The 16706-nt window shown below is 38.1% G+C and overlaps 1 protein-coding gene and 1 pseudogene across 1 annotated transcript in view; both read left to right on the top strand.

Moving 5' to 3' along the window:
* LOC140609709 (uncharacterized) overlaps window positions 1-16706 on the top strand; it is a 118914-nt gene that overhangs the window by 66052 nt on the left and 36156 nt on the right. The window contains exon 5 of the mRNA XM_072784903.1: window positions 6379-7735. Within this exon, the coding sequence (XP_072641004.1) occupies window positions 6379-7735 (1357 nt within the window). The remainder of the gene's footprint in view (window positions 1-6378; window positions 7736-16706) is intronic.
* On the top strand, window positions 7733-16019 carry LOC140601800 (ATP synthase F(0) complex subunit C1, mitochondrial pseudogene; annotated as a pseudogene).

The following is a 16706-nucleotide window of genomic DNA, read 5'->3' as shown; positions in this document are numbered from 1 at the left end:
TCAAGCCTTGCATTGGGCTCCCTGCTCAGTGAGGAGTCTGCCTCTCTCTTTCCCTCTGCACCCCTCAAGCCCCCCTTCTCAAATAAAGTCTTTACAAAATAAAACTGTCCAAAGTAATAAGTACAGGTGATATATATGACATTGTCTCTCTTTTTTTAAGATTTTATTTATTTGAGAGAGAGAGTGAGCACAGAGTGAGAGGGAGAAGCAGACTTCCTGCTGAGCAGAGATCCTGAGGCAGGGCTTGATCCCAGTACTCTGAGGTCATGACCTGAGCCACCCAGCTGCCCCTATATGACATTTTCTTTTCATTAAGGGTGCTTCTCTACAAAGCATATTTATTATTTTTATATTTATGTTTTTAGCTGATAAAAAAGAAATCTTATATTTTTCTATATTCTCATTAGCAGTCTTCAATAGAATAGAAATCCTTAGATCAATAGAATTGGGCCTGGCACTTGGTCTATTAATTGGCATATATATATATATATATACGCTGTAAAAGTGTTATTTTAGCTCTCAACATTAAAACATATTTGTCAATTCTTTTGAGATATGTCCAAGCCTGCCTTTTTATTGTGTCTCTTTGTATTTAATTTTTCATCTAAACCACACATAGTGCATTTTTTATTTCTAGTTTTAAGTTTTTTAAGTAGAACAAGAACCAGACTTGCAGTGTGAGTGCAGAATACTCCTTGATTGTCATGTTTTCCCCCATCTTTTACTCTTGTCCAACAATTTTTGACAGCTGTGATTTTTAACAATATGTATTTATGACCAGTTTTTCCAGTATTCAGTTTCATTTTCATAGAGTCAGTCTCTTCTCATAGTTGCCTAGTTGCCCACGAGTTTATATAATATTTAATTAAATTAGATACCTTAAGGGAAAAAGTAAAACTGACCTAAACTTGTTTGGAACGAACACTCCCTTGTAAGGCAAAAGTGCCTTGTCACCTGGACCTGTGGTTGTGACTCTATCCCCAAGACATGAGCAGCTATTAGTTTCTCTCTCATGCCTTAGTCCTCATGTCCATTGCCAACTCTGGAAGCAGGTAATAGTAGTTACTGTCTGGCCTAAGGGAGATAATCTGCAGGATTTGATCTACCTGGCCATTTTGAGCATAATGTTTACCCCATTGTCAGCCATGGTCTCCCTACCTGCTCAATTTCTCAGCATAAACAGACCCTCCATAGGCCACTCACCTTGTACAGAGTAATCTCCAACTGTGATTTGGTGTGTCATTTCTTTAGAAAATCTAATGTCAGGCAGCCTGAGTGGCTTAGCAGTTTAGCGCACCCTTCAGCCCAGCTCGGGATCCTGGAGACCCGGGATCGAGTCCTACGTTGGGCTCCCTGCATGGAACCTGCTTCTCCCTCTCCCTGTGTCTCTGCCTCTCTCTCATGAATAAATAAATAAAATCTTTAAAAAAAAAATCTAATGTCAAATACTTCATGAGTATTTCACAGTTTTCTTCATTACTATCATGACTGGGATCTTCTTTTCTCCATTATATTTTATTGTTAAATGAATATATGAAAGTTACCAGCTTTTGTATTTTGATTTTTATGTCCTACTACCCTACTTAAATTGTGTTTTTTTTTTTTCTTAAATTGTTATCATTTAAATTATTTAAACCTCTTAAGTTTTCCAGTTATGTAATCACCATCTGGAAATACAAGTTTACCTCCTAAATTTTTCTACCTCTGGCTTTTTTCCAAACTCCCCCCCCCTTTTTTTAAGATTTATTTATTTATTTATGATAGACATAGGAAGAGAGGCAGAGATATAGGAGGAGGGAGAAGCAGGCTCCATGCCGGGAGCCCGACACGGGACTCAATCCCGGGACTCCAGGATCACGCCCTGGGCCAAAGGCAGGCGCCAAACCGCCGAGCCACCCAGGGATCCCCGCAAACTCCCCTTTTGTTAAAATAATATATATTTTATAATTTTATTTTATTTTATTTTTTTATATTTTATCGTTTTAGAGAAGTAATCATTTCTATTTTATTTTGCCATTCCTTTTAAATCAGGAATGGTTCTTATTTTAGTTGCCTTTCAACATCTGTGGAGTTGATCATGTGATTTTTTCCCCTCTCCACAGCCTTATTAACATGTTGATTTATTTGGGGACACCTGGGTGGCTCAGTTAGTTAAGCATCCAACTCTTGATTTTGGCTCATGTCATGGTCTCAGAGTCTTGAGATCAAGCCCTGCATTGGGCTCCCCCTGTTGAGTCTGCTTCTCTCCCTCTCTCTCTGCCCCCTCCCTGCTCACGCACTCTCTCTCTCTCTCTCAAATAAATAAGTAAAATTTTAAAAGTATGAATTTATTTTAATAGATTTCCCCATAATGGACCATTCTAGCATTCTTTGAATAAGCAGTACTGGGTCTTTCAATGTGCTCTTTTATTAGATGTTTAGAATTTTTATATCAGTTTTCAGAAAATTGGTATGTGGTTTTCTTTTTATGAATAGTCTTTGTTTACTATGGTATTACTTTATGAAAATAGTTTGGAAGTCCTCCTTTTTCTTAGCTCTCAGTCTAATTGAATTTGAATGGCCTGTTCTCTAATGCTTCTTTCCTAAAAGAAGGATATGGTAAGTGTGACCACATTCTCTGTTTGCTCTATGGAAATTAATGTTTAAACATTGTATCTCTTCTGTGGTCAGTTTTGGTAAATTACTTTTTCCTAGAAAATTATTCATTTTGGCTGTGTTTTATAATTTATCGGCAAAGTTGCCCCTTTTCAGTTATCCTCTGTATTCATGCTTAGTTTCATTTTGTTATGTCTTCTTTTTTTTCCAAAGATTTTATTTATTTGAGAGAGAGAAAGTATGCACCTGCATGTAGACACAGGTGGGGGCAGAGGAATAAGCAGGCTCACTGCTCAGCAGGGAGCCTGATCCAGGGCTGGTTCCCAGGACCCTGCTATTATGATCAGTTAAACATCTGTTTAACCAACTGAGCCACCCAGGCGCCCCTCACTTTGCTATTTCTTGTGTGCTTGCCTGCTGTTTATATTAACTAACACTTTATCAGTTTTGCTACTTTGTTTCTTAAAAGAATGTTTTGTGGGCATTTTTTAAGATTTTATTTATTTATTCATGGGAGACACAGAAAAAGGCAGAAGCATAGGCAGAGGGAGAAGCAGGCTCCCTCTAGGGAGCCTGATGTGGGACCTGGTCCCAGGACCCTGGGATCATGACCTCAGCCAAAGGCAGGTGCTCAGCTACTGAGCTACCCAGGTGCCCCAAATGGTTTTGTTTTATGTATTAGTTCTTTTTTTCTAACTAACTCTGCCTTTATATCGATTAATTTCTTCTGCTTTGTTTCAGTTTACTTTAACTTTTTTCTTTTTCTGATTTATTTTTAATTAATTTTTTCTCATGTTTATAGCTGTAAATAAGTTTTTATTTTATTTTTTTATTCTTTATTTTTGTAAATAAGTTTTTAAATTTTGTTCTAAGCACTTTGTTTATATTCTGTAGATATTAATTTGGATTTTAAAATTATCACTGTTTTTTTTTTTTTTTTAAGATTTATTTATTCATTCATTCAGAGAGAGCTAAGAGAGAGGCAGAGACACAGGCGGAGGGAGAAGCAGGCTCCATGCAGGGAGCCCGATGTGGGACTTGATCCCGGGTCTCCAGGATCACACCCCAGGCTGCAGGCGGCGCTAAACCGCTGCGCCACCGGGGCTGCCCTAAAATTATCATTGTTTTCTAAAAAACAGAAATCCTGTTTTGTAGTTTATTTCCCTATTGATCTAAAAGTTATTTATTTATGTTAAGATTTTATTTATTTATTCATGAGACACAGAGAGAGAGAGAGAGAGGCAGAGACAGGCAGAGGGAGAAGCAAGCTCCATGCAGGGAGCCTGACGTGGGACTCGATACAGGGACTCCAGAATCACGCCCTGGGCTGGAGGCACACGCTGAACTGCTGAGCCACCCAGGGATTCCATTATAACTTATTTAATATAGACTTCTAAAATTTCAAGTGGATTTACTTTTGGATTTTAAATTTTATTATGTCTAGCTTTAGTAGAAAATGTCTGTGTGATTTTAACCTTTTTTATGCAGACCATATAATTTAATTCATAACATCCTCCTTTTTCTCTCATACATAACTCATTTAGCACTTAAATATTTCTCTAGCTATTTCTCCTTCTGGTTTACCATCTTCTCTCGAAATCTAACATGACCTTTGTTAGCAATTCTTCACACTCAAGTGACGGCAAGACCCTTTGTCCCTATTAGTGAATTCCTTGCATATCTGTCTTTTTTTTCTTTTTTTGTTGCTAAGGATTTCATTAAAAAATCAGTAAAGTATAAACATGTTTTCCTGTGTGGAAAATCACTGGCACGTATTTCTGGAAATACAAGAATGGCTCTAAAGGAATGGAAAGGAGACCTAAGCAAGGGGATGAGAGAACAAAACCAGTTGAGCATTTATAAAATGGATGAGTAATAGAATGAGCTTGGACAGAGGGATTAATGAATAGAACTCTTCAGTACTTTTATTGTGACGTTGAGACAAAAGGTAACTCATGGCTATGCGATGATAGATAAGGGGTTTAAGCAATGAAAGGATATATAAGAATATACAATCACCATTTTCCATTTCTATATTTAGATGGACTAGCTTGGAAGAATAAAGGGAATGTTTAATCATTGTTGTAAGATGGGAGAGATTAGAGACAGAAATATATTCCAAATAAGTATTAACCATGGGAATTAGTGAAACCTATTAAGTGCTATGGATGTATTTTTTAATAGAGAGTAAAATAGAGATTGCTTCTCCCATTGAAGAGATTTAGGAGTGGATGCCTGCATGGTTCAGTGGTTGAGCATCTGCCTTTGGCTCAGCCTGTGATCCTGGAGTCCCAGGATCAAGTCCCACATTGGGCTTCGTGCATGGAGCCTGCTTCTCCCTCTGCTTATGTCTCTGCCCCTCTCTCTCTGTGTTTCTCATGAATAAATAAATCTTAAAGAAAAAAAAAGGTTTAGGAGTAAGAAAAGGAGCAACAATTGGAAAAAATTATAAATATGTAATTTCAGCACAGATGTTGATATATAATACATGTATAAGAACAGAGGTTTATATACTGACAGTAGAATCAGCCTTAAAGGAAGTGACTTTTGACCTAAGACCTCAGGATGAGAAGTAGCCACAGTGCAAAAAACCCAAGGAGAAGATTTGTGGGAGATAGAGCAGACTGAGATGATGTGTTAAAGGTAAGTTGAGGCCTTTTAACCACAGCAAGTTTTATTTTAGTTTAAGAATAAAGAGAAATTGTTGAAAAAAGTTAAGTATGATTTCTTAACCTTTCCATTCCATCAGAGTTGTGTGAAGAACATTAAATATAGGACTGGCCAGGACTGTAGAATCTGATCCAGGTGTTTTATTTATTTATTTTTATTTTTCTAAAGATTTTATTTATTCATTTATGAGAAACCGAGGCAGAGACACAGGCAGAGGGAAAAGCAGGTGCCCCATGGGACATGGGACTCAATCCTGGGACTCCGGATCATGCCTGAGCTGAAGGCAGACCTCAACTCCTGAGCCACCTAGGCATCCCTGATCCAGGTGTTTTAGGTGGCATCTAAACCTCAATATTTAGGGGCACATGCATGGCTCATTCAGTTGAGTGTCCAACTCTTGGTTTCAGCTCAGGTCATGATCTCAAGGTTGTGGGATTGAGCCCTGGGTCAGGCTCTGTGCTCAGTGCAGTCTTCTTGGGAATCTCTCTCTCCCTCTACCTACCCCTGCTGCATATGCATGGGTGTGCTCTCTCAAATAAATAAACCTTAAAAAAATAATCATCATATTTATAATATGATTTTAATAATCATATTAATGATTTAATAATCATCAATATTTATCCCTATGATTCTACTTCACATCTCAATTTGAGATCCACTGATTTAATATGTTTATTAATCACCAGTCTCACTTTTTTCTTTTTCTTTTATTTTTTTTTACTTTTTTCTTTTTAAAGATTTTATTTATTTTTTCATGAGAGACACAGAGAGAGAGAGAGAGAGAGAGGGGGGCAGAGACACAGGCAGAGGGAGAAGCAGGCTCCATAGAGGGAGCCCGATGTGGGACTTGATCCTGGATCTCCAGGATTATGCCCTCGGCTGAATGCAGGCGCTAAACTGCTGAGCCACCCGGGCTGCCCACCAGTCTCACTTTCTTAACATCAACTTTCATTTTTCCTGGTGTTACCTTATGCTTTTTTTTTTCCAAGTTGTATAACTATATTTTTAAAATTTCATTGAGCATTACTTTAGTTGTCTTTTTATTTCTACTGTAGAAATTTCACTTCTTTTTAAAAAAGGAAACCATGTGTTTGCTCTCTTATTTTCTTTCAGATTTAGAGAACAGATATGAGACCAAGAAGTTATCTTCAGAGAATGACGTTTATGAAATAAACTTACCCCAATGGAAGATAATGGAAAGGATTAAAAACCATGGCCTTAAGGGCCTAATTTTAAAAAGTGATTGGGAGCCCAAAAGAAAATTTGAAGGGCAGGAGGGATATTTCAGTCAAATGAAAATTGCATCTCAAAAAGTGTCTTCTTACCAAACACACACATCTCCGACTCCACATCAGAGAATTCATTTTGTGGAGAAACCCTATGAATGTAAAGAATGTGGGAAATCCTTTAGAGTACGCCAACAGCTTACTTTTCATCATAGAATTCATACTGGTGAAAAACCCTATGAATGTAAGGAATGTGGAATGGCCTTTAGACAGACTGCACACCTTACTCGACATCAGAGACTTCATTCTGGTGAAAAACTCTATGAATGTAAGGAATGTGGAGAATCTTTCATATGTGGCCCAGACCTCAGAGTACATCAGAAAATTCATATTGGTGAGAAGCCCTATGAATGTAAAGAATGTGGGAAGGCCTTCAGAGTACGCGGACAACTTACTCTTCATCAGAGAATTCATACTGGTGAGAAACCCTATGTATGTACAGAATGTGGAAAGGCCTTTAGACAGTATGCACACCTTACTCGACATCAGAAGCTTAATATTGCCGACAAGCTCTATGAATGTAAAGAATGTGGGAAGGCCTTTTTGTGTGGCTCTGGCCTTAGAGTACATCACAAACTTCATACTGGTGAGAAGCCCTATGAATGTAAGGAATGTGGGAAAGCCTTTAGAGTGAGACAACAATTAACACTCCACCAGAGAATTCATACTGGAGAGAAACCCTATGAATGTAAGGAATGTGGAAAGACCTTTAGTCGTGGTTATCATCTTATTCTTCATCACAGAATTCATACTGGTGAGAAACCTTACGAATGTAAGGAATGTTGGAAGGCCTTTAGTCGTTACTCACAACTAATTTCACACCAAAGTATTCATATTGGAGTTAAACCCTATGACTGCAAGGAATGTGGGAAGGCTTTTAGATTACTCTCCCAACTTACACAACATCAGAGTATTCATATTGGTGAGAAACCCTATAAATGTAAGGAATGTGGGAAGGCCTTTAGATTGCGCCAAAAACTTACTCTACATCAGAGTATTCATACTGGTGAAAAACCTTTTGAATGTAAGGAATGTAGGAAGGCTTTTAGACTTAATTCATCCCTTATTCAACATCTGAGGATTCATTCTGGTGAGAAACCCTATGAATGTAAGGAATGTAAGAAAGCCTTTAGGCAACATTCACACCTTACCCATCATCTAAAAATTCATAATGTAAAAATATAGTTTTTCAATCCTGTGTTGTAGAACAGTCTATGGATATAGTAATTAATCCCTATTGCTTCCTTTATATAAGCAACTGACTTGGCATGAGAGGTTTTATATCATTAAAAGAATGTTAATGCATTCCACATCACTTAAACCTGATAAACTTCACATTTATTCTAAAAACTAATCCTATCAATGTAAAAAATGTGGAAGACACTTATCATCTCTGTCCTGTCACTTTCCCATTTGAATTATGTTGACAAGATGCTTTACTGCTATGTGCTATAATTTTTTAATTTGTAAAATGGTAATATAATACTGTGGCAGAATAAAGATTGCTGTAAATTCTTTGACATTTCTCCCCCACCATCAAGAGCTGGAATCTGCATCCCTTGCCCTTGAGACTGAGCAGACTGTGACCACTTTGATTAGTAGAAGTATTGCTGTGCCAGTTTCAGGACCCAGGCTTTACTGGTAGATTTTACTTCATCTCTTGGGATGCTCTCTTAAGCTTAGGCCCTGAATTATGTTAAAAAGTCTGGCTGCTGTGCTGGGGAGACCACATGGAGAAGCCCTAAGACTACAAAGAAAGGAAGTGCACCCTTCTGAGCCCAGACTCCACACATGCCTACCAAGACACCAGACATTTGAGTGAAGTAGTGTTGAATCCTCCAGACTAGCCAGCAGCTGAATGCCATTGAATGACTTGAGTTGATACCATATAAAACAGATGAATCTACCAACTGAGCCCCTGCCCAAATTCCTGACCCATATGATCATGTATAACAAAACAATTGTTGTTTTAAGCCACTAAATTTTGTTTTCTTATTATCATTAATATTACTCCTTTGCAAACTCATATGTAAGACTATGAGTCCAATGAATATAGAAATGCCTTCCACCAACATTCATCCTTATTGAACTTTAGGTAACTTACTCTTTTTAAAATAGTGGAAGTAAAAAAAAAAAAAAAAAAATAGTGGAAGTAAATTCTTTTTCAATTTGTTCATTGAAAAACAGGTATTCTACAGTCTACATTCTCTAGCCCCAGTCTAAATTTAATTTAAAATTGGGACGTCTCTGTGGCTCAGCAGTTGAGCATCTGCCTTTGTTCCAGGGTGTGATCTGGGGTCCCAGGATCGAGTCCCACATCAGGCTCCCTGCATGGAGCCTTCTCTCTCTGTCCATGTCTCTGCCTCTGTCTCTCATGAATAAATAAATAAAATCTTTAAAAAAAATAGTAAATTTAATTTAAAATTAACTAAGTAATGTAAAAAGAAACTATTTGAAAATTAAAAATCACTTGTCTTATAATTCCTGCATTGATTCTTTAAAATACATTGTAGCTTTTTTTATGTACAGATAATCCTATCTTTGGCCAGTGAGAATCCCCTCAGATTGGTTCTTGTGTCTTTTTGTCATGACCACTACTATAGCCTTTGATAGCTTCCTTTTTTCCTGACCAAATGCAGTGGTCAGGTATGAAGCATACTAGGGCTCTTACTGGTAAATAAAGGGGAAAAGTGGAGCATTTATTTTGTCCTTCCTTTATTACCTGTATTTTAAACAACCAAAAGTTGAAGAAAAGTTCTTTATTATTAGAGAAGCCTAGTTAATAAATGTCAAAGGAATAACAATTTTGAAAAATCACTTTTTAATTTATGAAATAATCTTGGTGGTGATATTGATGAATCCAAAGATCATTAGGTGAAAAAGATTCGTAGGAAGCTTTTAATGGAACGGAGTGACAGAAACCACTAACATACATTCATATCTCAATTAGTCAGCCAGGCTGTTTGCATCTTGGTGTTATGCAATGGCTAAATCACATTTGTTAAGTGTTCTTGCCCCAAATGTTGATCTAGACTTTTAAATTAGTCTCTAAATCTAATTACCAGGTTACAGGAAACTTGGGAAATAAAAGAATGATTAATGATACAAGGAAGCAAACAACCAATGTGCAAAATTTCACAGAATAAATGTCTTGTTTCTTAATATATATTAAGACAAAATAAAAACAATGTTGCAAATTAAAAGAGACTTAAGACAATTCTATGATCTCATATGGAATTTAAAAAACAGGATCACAAGAGAAGAGAGGGAAAAATAAAACAAGATAAAATCAGAGTGGGTGACAAACCATAAAAGACTTAATCATAGGAAACAAAGAGGGTTGCTGGAGGCGACAAGAGCATGGGGATGGGGTAACTGGGTGATGGACATTAAGGAGGGCATGTGATATAATGAGCACTGGGTATTATATAAGACTGATGAACATTGAACTCTACCTCTGAAACTAATACACTATATGTTAATTAGTTGAAGTTAAATTTAAAAAAAGTAAATTGCATTACCAAGTTTTACACTAAAGAAATACATAAAAGAGACCCAAGAGACCTAAATACAGTGTGTGGAGTGTGTTGGGATCCCTGTGTTAAAATGTACCCAGGATTTGTTCTAATCAAGTATGGTAGGACATGCAGACATGGAAATGATTGTCATGAAGGAAGAAGTTTATACTGAACGATCTCAAAAATTAGGCACAGCATGCCTGCAGAGCCACTTGGGAAAGTACCCAGTTCTGTTAGGAGGCACAAGTTGGGAGAGGGCAGAGTAAAGCACAGAGCCTTTACTGAAGGTTCTCCCCTCCAAGGAATGGGTGACACTGGATAAGTACACTGAGAAAGTTTGGGATTGGATAGTTTTAACAATTATGGCAGGCTGAGTTATTGAGGTGATCCCTAGTTTTTTGGTACTTGGCCCTGGGGTGATTTGGACAGGAGGAATATTGGCTTGGTTCGTGAGAGTTTGATAAAGGAAACAGTTGGGGCTTTGGTTAGCTGGTTTGTAAATCAAAGGCATGGTATCAGAAGACTTGTTTGGGGCACCTCAGTGGCTCAATTGGTTAAACATCTGGCTCTTAATTTCAGCTCAGGTCATGATCTCAGGATTGTGAGATCCAACCCTGTGTCTGGCTCTGCACTGGGTATGTAGCGTACTTAAGATTCTCAGTCTCCCTCTCCCCCTACACCTCCCCACTGCTCCTCAAGCCTCTCCTCTCTCTAAAAAAAAAAAAAAAGAAAGAAAGGAAAAAAAAAAAGGTTGTTGGCTATTTCTAGGAATTTGCTACCCCTGGGAAGGATAGCCTGTCCAGGATCAAATCCCCAAATGCCAGAGCATAAGCTTGCAGAAAATAAGAAGATATAGTCAATACCATCCTGATTTGGATAGCTGAAAAAAAAAATTTTAGATCGTTGTGAAAACAGTGTGGATTATATTAAACAATTGTTCATTTTTTTAGGCATGATCATGGCATGGGTGTGGGGGTATGCTAAGTACATAGGGTTTGAGTCACTTTGAGCCAGGCAAACGCTGTGGTCGGATTAGGGGCCGCAGGGCTGTGGGAGTGCAGACTGAGAAAATGCAGACCACCGGGGCATTACTCATTCCTCCGGCTCTGATCCTCTGCTGTACCAGGGATCTAATCAGGCCTTTGCCTCCTACTTGAGTAGACCAGAGATCCCACCTAAACAGCCATCCTAATGCAGCTCCTCACTCCATATGGCCCGACAGGAGTTCCAGACCAGTGTTGTCTTCTGGGACATTGACACAGCAGCCAAGTTTATTGGCACTGGGGCTGCCACAGTTGGTGTGGCTGATTCAGGGGCTGGTATTGGGGACAGTGTTTGGCAGCTTGATCATTGGCTATGCCAGGAACCCGTCTCTTGAGCAGCAGCTCTTCTCCTATGCCATTCTGAACTTTGCCCTGTCTGAGGCCTTTGGGCTCTTCTGTTTGATGGTTGCCTTCCTCATCCTCTTCACCATGTGAGGCTCCCTGAGGGTCACCTACCCGTCCCTGCTGCTTCAACTTCAGGCCATGCCTGGTGCTGGAGTGTGTTAAGCTTTACCATTAAACACAATGTTTCTCTAAAAAAAAAAAAAAAAATACATAGGGTTTACTGTGCTATCCCTACTATTTTTGCACATATTTGAAAATTTCTATAGTAAGCTTTTCTTAAATAGAAAATTAAATCTAGGGACATATGAATGGCTCAGTGGTTGGGCATCTGCTGCCTTCAGCTCAGGGCATGCTCCAGGGTCCTGGGATTGAATCCCGCATTGGCTCCCCGCAGGTAGCCTGCTTCTTCCTCTTGCCTATGTCTCTGCCTGTCTCATGAATAAATTTTTAAAATCTTTAAAAAAATGAAATCTGAAAATTTAGACCACTCAGTGATGATAATTTGATGCCTACAAATGAAATTTTGTGGGAGGGATGCCTGGGTGGCTCATTAGTTAAGCATCTGCCTTTGCCTCAGGTCCTGATCCTGGAGACCCAGTATCAAGTCCCATATCGGGCTCCCTGCATGGAGCCTGCTTCTCTCTCTGCCTGTCTCTGCCTCTCTCTCTCTGTGTCTCTCATGAATAAATAAATAAAATCTTAAAAAAAAAAAAAAGAAAAATTTGTGGGAAATCACCAAAGGTCTACTTGTTAGGAAATTAATAACCTTAATGCATTTAGGAAACTTGGATTGAGGAACTAGTGTTTGTCTTATATACCACTCTGTCCCCACCCAGAGTGCCTTTTGTATAACAGGCAGTTGGTTTTTTCATTTTTTAATTCATTTTTTATTTATTTAAAAATAAAATCAGGGATCCCTGGGTGGCGCAGCGGTTTGGCGCCTGCCTTTGGCCCAGGGCGCGATCCTGGAGACCCGGGATCGAATCCCACATCGGGCTCCCGGTGCATGGAGCCTGCTTCTCCCTCTGCCTGTGTCTCTGCCTCTCTCTCTCTCTCTCTCTGTGACTATCATAAATAAATAAAAATTGAAAAAAAAATCGAAAAAAAAAATAAAATCAGTAGTTTTGCAGGAAATAAAAAGTTTTAAAGAATAGATAACCTCAGGGCACCTGGTGGCTCAGTGGTTGAGCGTCTGCCTTTGGCTCAGGTCATGATCCCGGGGTCCTGGGATTGAGTTCCTCATGTCTCTGCTTCCCTGTGTCTCTCATGAATAAATAAATTAAATCTTAAAAAAAAAAAAAAAGGATATCCTCTAACAAAATTCTGCTACATCATTCTATAAGGCAAATATCTCATATCTCAACAATATAATTAAATGAGGATAGCCCCTAGAAAGCAAAACCTGGACCAGTATCACTTATGATAAACACAAGCATTCCAATTCCAAATAAAGTTCAGTAAATCGTTCAGTCTATTAAAATAATTATAAAACATAAAACAATTTAACAGGAATATCCAGGGACCTGACATGTTGTGATTTAATTAGGTATCCCGATTTTAGTTTGAGCAATGTACCATATTGGAAAAAAATGGCATTATACGCTTCAGTATCTCTTAGGTTGTTTCTTTTATTCTCATTTATCTTAGCCTCATCAGCTTTTAAAAAGGAATGAACAACAACAGATATGAAAAGTTGGCATTCGACACAAAAATTAGTACCTTCCACAAAATAAGATGATTATTACAAAACTCTGTAATCTTATTATAGTCCTACATTAAGACTTTAAAAAAAATATTTTATTTATTCACGAAAGACACAGAGTGAGAGGCAAAGACACAGGCAGAGAGGAGCAGGCTCTATGCAGGGAGCCCGACGTGGGACTCAATTCCGGGTCTCCAGGATCAGGCCCCAGCCAAAGGCGGTGCTAAACCACTGAGCCACCCGGGCTGCCCTGTTTTTTTTTGTTGTTGTTTTGTTTTGTTTTGTTTTTCTTTTAAATTTTATTTATTCATGAGAGACACAGAGAGAAGGCAAAGACAGCCAGAGGAAGAAGCAGGCTCCAGTCAGGAAGCCCCATGTGGGACTTGATCCCAGGACTCTGGGATCAGGCCCTGAACCAAAGGTAGACCTCAATCACTGAGCCACCCAGGCGTCCCCTACATTAAAACTTGTACTTCCAAGTCCACTTTGCTCAGATTGGGCAGACGTTATTGAATAATTATTCATCTAGAATAACAAGACCCACTCATGATTTCAAATTGTTTTTAATTTGAAAACAGTATATGCAATGTTAGAAAAAAATGCAACACAAAAAATGTATTTTAAGAAGTATAATAAAATTAGTTTTCACTAATAGGTCAATATGTTTCTCCTGCCTTGTATGATTTTCATGTTAACAGAGGTCTTCTGGAGACAGTACATTAACCTAAAATTTCTGAAAGTATGTTCCACAAAACATTAGTATTTTAAGTTTTTTTTTTTTTTTTTTTTACTTTTTAAGCAATCCACACCCAACGTTGGCCTTGAACTCACAACCTGGGCTCAAGAGGCACATGTTCTACCAACTTAGCCAGCCAGGCACCCCAAAACACTAGTACTTTAATGATAAGGGAAGAAAATAATTTTGTGGTAAAACAAGCATGGGAGTTCTGTATACTATATTTCTCGAGGGAACAGTACCTAACAAAAGACTATCAAAAAAAGTTTAACTCAGTGTATCTCAGACATACATAGAATTCTACATAGAATTCCCATTCCAAATACCTATGGCAGATGTGATTCTAGTTTGATAGATATTTGCCATAACCAGAGGAGTGGCTTCAAGGATGGAAATGTCAGCATTATGACAGGTGTATGGTTATCTGTATGGCAAGGAAAGCAATTCAAATTATGTTATCCAGTCAGCTGCTTGCGTTTTTTGAATTTTAAGTGGTACTTTTCTTTTTTTTTTTTAAAGATTTTATTTATTTATTCATAGAGACACACACAGAGAGAGAGAGAGGCAGAGACACAGGCAGAGGGAGAAGCAGGCTCCATGCAGGGAGCCCGATGTGGGACTAGATCCCAGGTCTCCAGGATCATGCCCTGGGCTGAAGGCGGTGCTAAACCGCTGAGCCACCCGGGCCGCTCTCTAACCATATTCTTTATTTTATTTTTTTAAAGATTTTATTTATTCATAGAGACAGAGAGAAAGAGAAAGGCAGAGACACAGGCAGAGGCAGGCTCCATGCAGAGAGCCTGACGTGGGACTGGATCCAGGGTCTGCAGGATCACGCCCTGGGCTGCAGGCGCGCTAGACCGCTGCGCCACCGGAGCTGCCCTAACCATATTCTTTATATAAATATACCATATGTATTTAGGCCTCTGAATGATCAATATTTAAATTATATATAATTTCGTGCTGAAAAATATTGAATATCTGTGTTTCTTGCTATCCATAAACAAAAGTTTCTCTGTAGCATTTATCAAAAAGTGAGATTGCTCAGTCACAGATTATATTCATTTTCAACTTCATTGAAATTGCAGTGGAGAACATCACTGTTGTGCCAACTTACAAGTCCTCCAACCAATGAAGTATTATTTCCTTATATTTCCACTTTGGAATGTGCTTTATAGTGAGTTGAGCATATTTACATATCTGTTTATTGCTGAACACCATAATTTACTAATTCATGTCTTTTGCCTATGTTCCTTTTTTATTAGAATATTTCATATGAGAATTGTGGAATTCTAGATATTAATCCTTTACCTAGTATTATAAAAGATGGATTTAGCTACCCAGATTGTGGTTTATATCTGTATTTATGGTGACACTGTCATATTAAAATTTAAAATTTTTTTAATGAATGCAATCATACCTTTCATTATTCAATAATCTTTTAAATTTTTTTTACTAGATCCTTGGTTTTCTAGGAAATCAGTTACATCAGCTGCATATGGATATAATTTTGGCTTTTTCTAAGTATTTATAGTGATCATTTTATTAATCTTAGAAAGAATCTCCAGAATAAGATTTTGGATTAGTGGTGATAGCAGGCATTTTAGTTGTTTTCACCTATTTAATGGAAGCCACTTAGTGTAATGTTTGTTCTAGGTTTGAAGTAAACTGACTTTATTATAGCTCAATTGTTTCCTTCAATCCCTAGTTAACTTCTTTTTTTTTTAAGATTTTTAAAAATTATTTATTTCACAGAAAGAGAGAGAGAGTGAACAAGCACAAGCATGGGGAGCTGCAGGCAGAGGGAGAGGAAGAAGCAGGCTTGCTGCTGAGCAGGGAGCCTGATGTGGGGTTCAATCCCAGGACCTTGGGATCATGACCTGAGCCAAAGCAGATACCTAACTGACTGAGCCACTCAGGTGACCCCCTAATTTTTTTTAACTTTTTTATTAGAAATGCCTGCCAAATATTATCAGATGCTATTTTGTCACACTGATATAATGTTTTTCTCCTTAGATTTTTAGTGTAATAAATTGTCCTTTGGACATTAAGGCAGTATGGCATTAGTATAAGAATGGACAAATAGACCAATGGAACAAAATAAACATCCTTGAAATAGACTTACATATATGTGGTTATCTAATTTATGACAAAGGTTCCTTGCAATATGGTTGCAATATAGCAGTCTTTTCAATAAATACCACTGGGTCAATTGCATTTCTATAATGATAAAAAATTAATCTTGGCCCTTACCCCATACCACACACATATAAATTCCAGGTGCTTTGGTGATCTGATTGTAAAACGTAAAGCAAATGCTTTAGAGGAAAACAGTGTGCCATGGAGTGCTCTCTAGCCTTTGCCAATATGCTAGTGAATATTGAAGACAAGATCTCCAATCTCCAGGAAAATCTGGGAAACCTACAACCACTGTGTACCTAACTAAGAAAACTTCATTTCTGATAAGGGCCATGAAGAGAAAAAATATTGGGAAAGAGAATTGCCAGAGAGGGACAATTCAGTTGGTCATTTCATTTGAAGTATGTAGAGTATCCACAGTGGTAGCAGTACAGGTTTTATGCAAGAATAGCCAGGTTAGGGATGCCTGCGTGGCTCAGTGGTTGAGCATCTGCCTTTGGCTGAGGGCGTGATCCTGGAGTCCTAGGTTTGAGTCCTACATCAGGCTTCTTGCATGGAGCCTGCTTCTCCCTATGCCTGCGTCTCTGCCTTTCTCTCTCTGTGTCTCTCATGAATAAATAAATAAAATCTTTTAAAAAAAATAGCCAGGTTAACACTGAAAAGTTACAAAGG

This window comes from Canis lupus, chromosome 1 (genome assembly GCF_048164855.1).
Source record: "Canis lupus baileyi chromosome 1, mCanLup2.hap1, whole genome shotgun sequence".
Classification (NCBI taxonomy): domain Eukaryota; kingdom Metazoa; phylum Chordata; class Mammalia; order Carnivora; family Canidae; genus Canis; species Canis lupus.
Note: the sequence above shows the minus strand (reverse complement) of the source record. Positions and strands in the feature narration are given on the sequence as shown.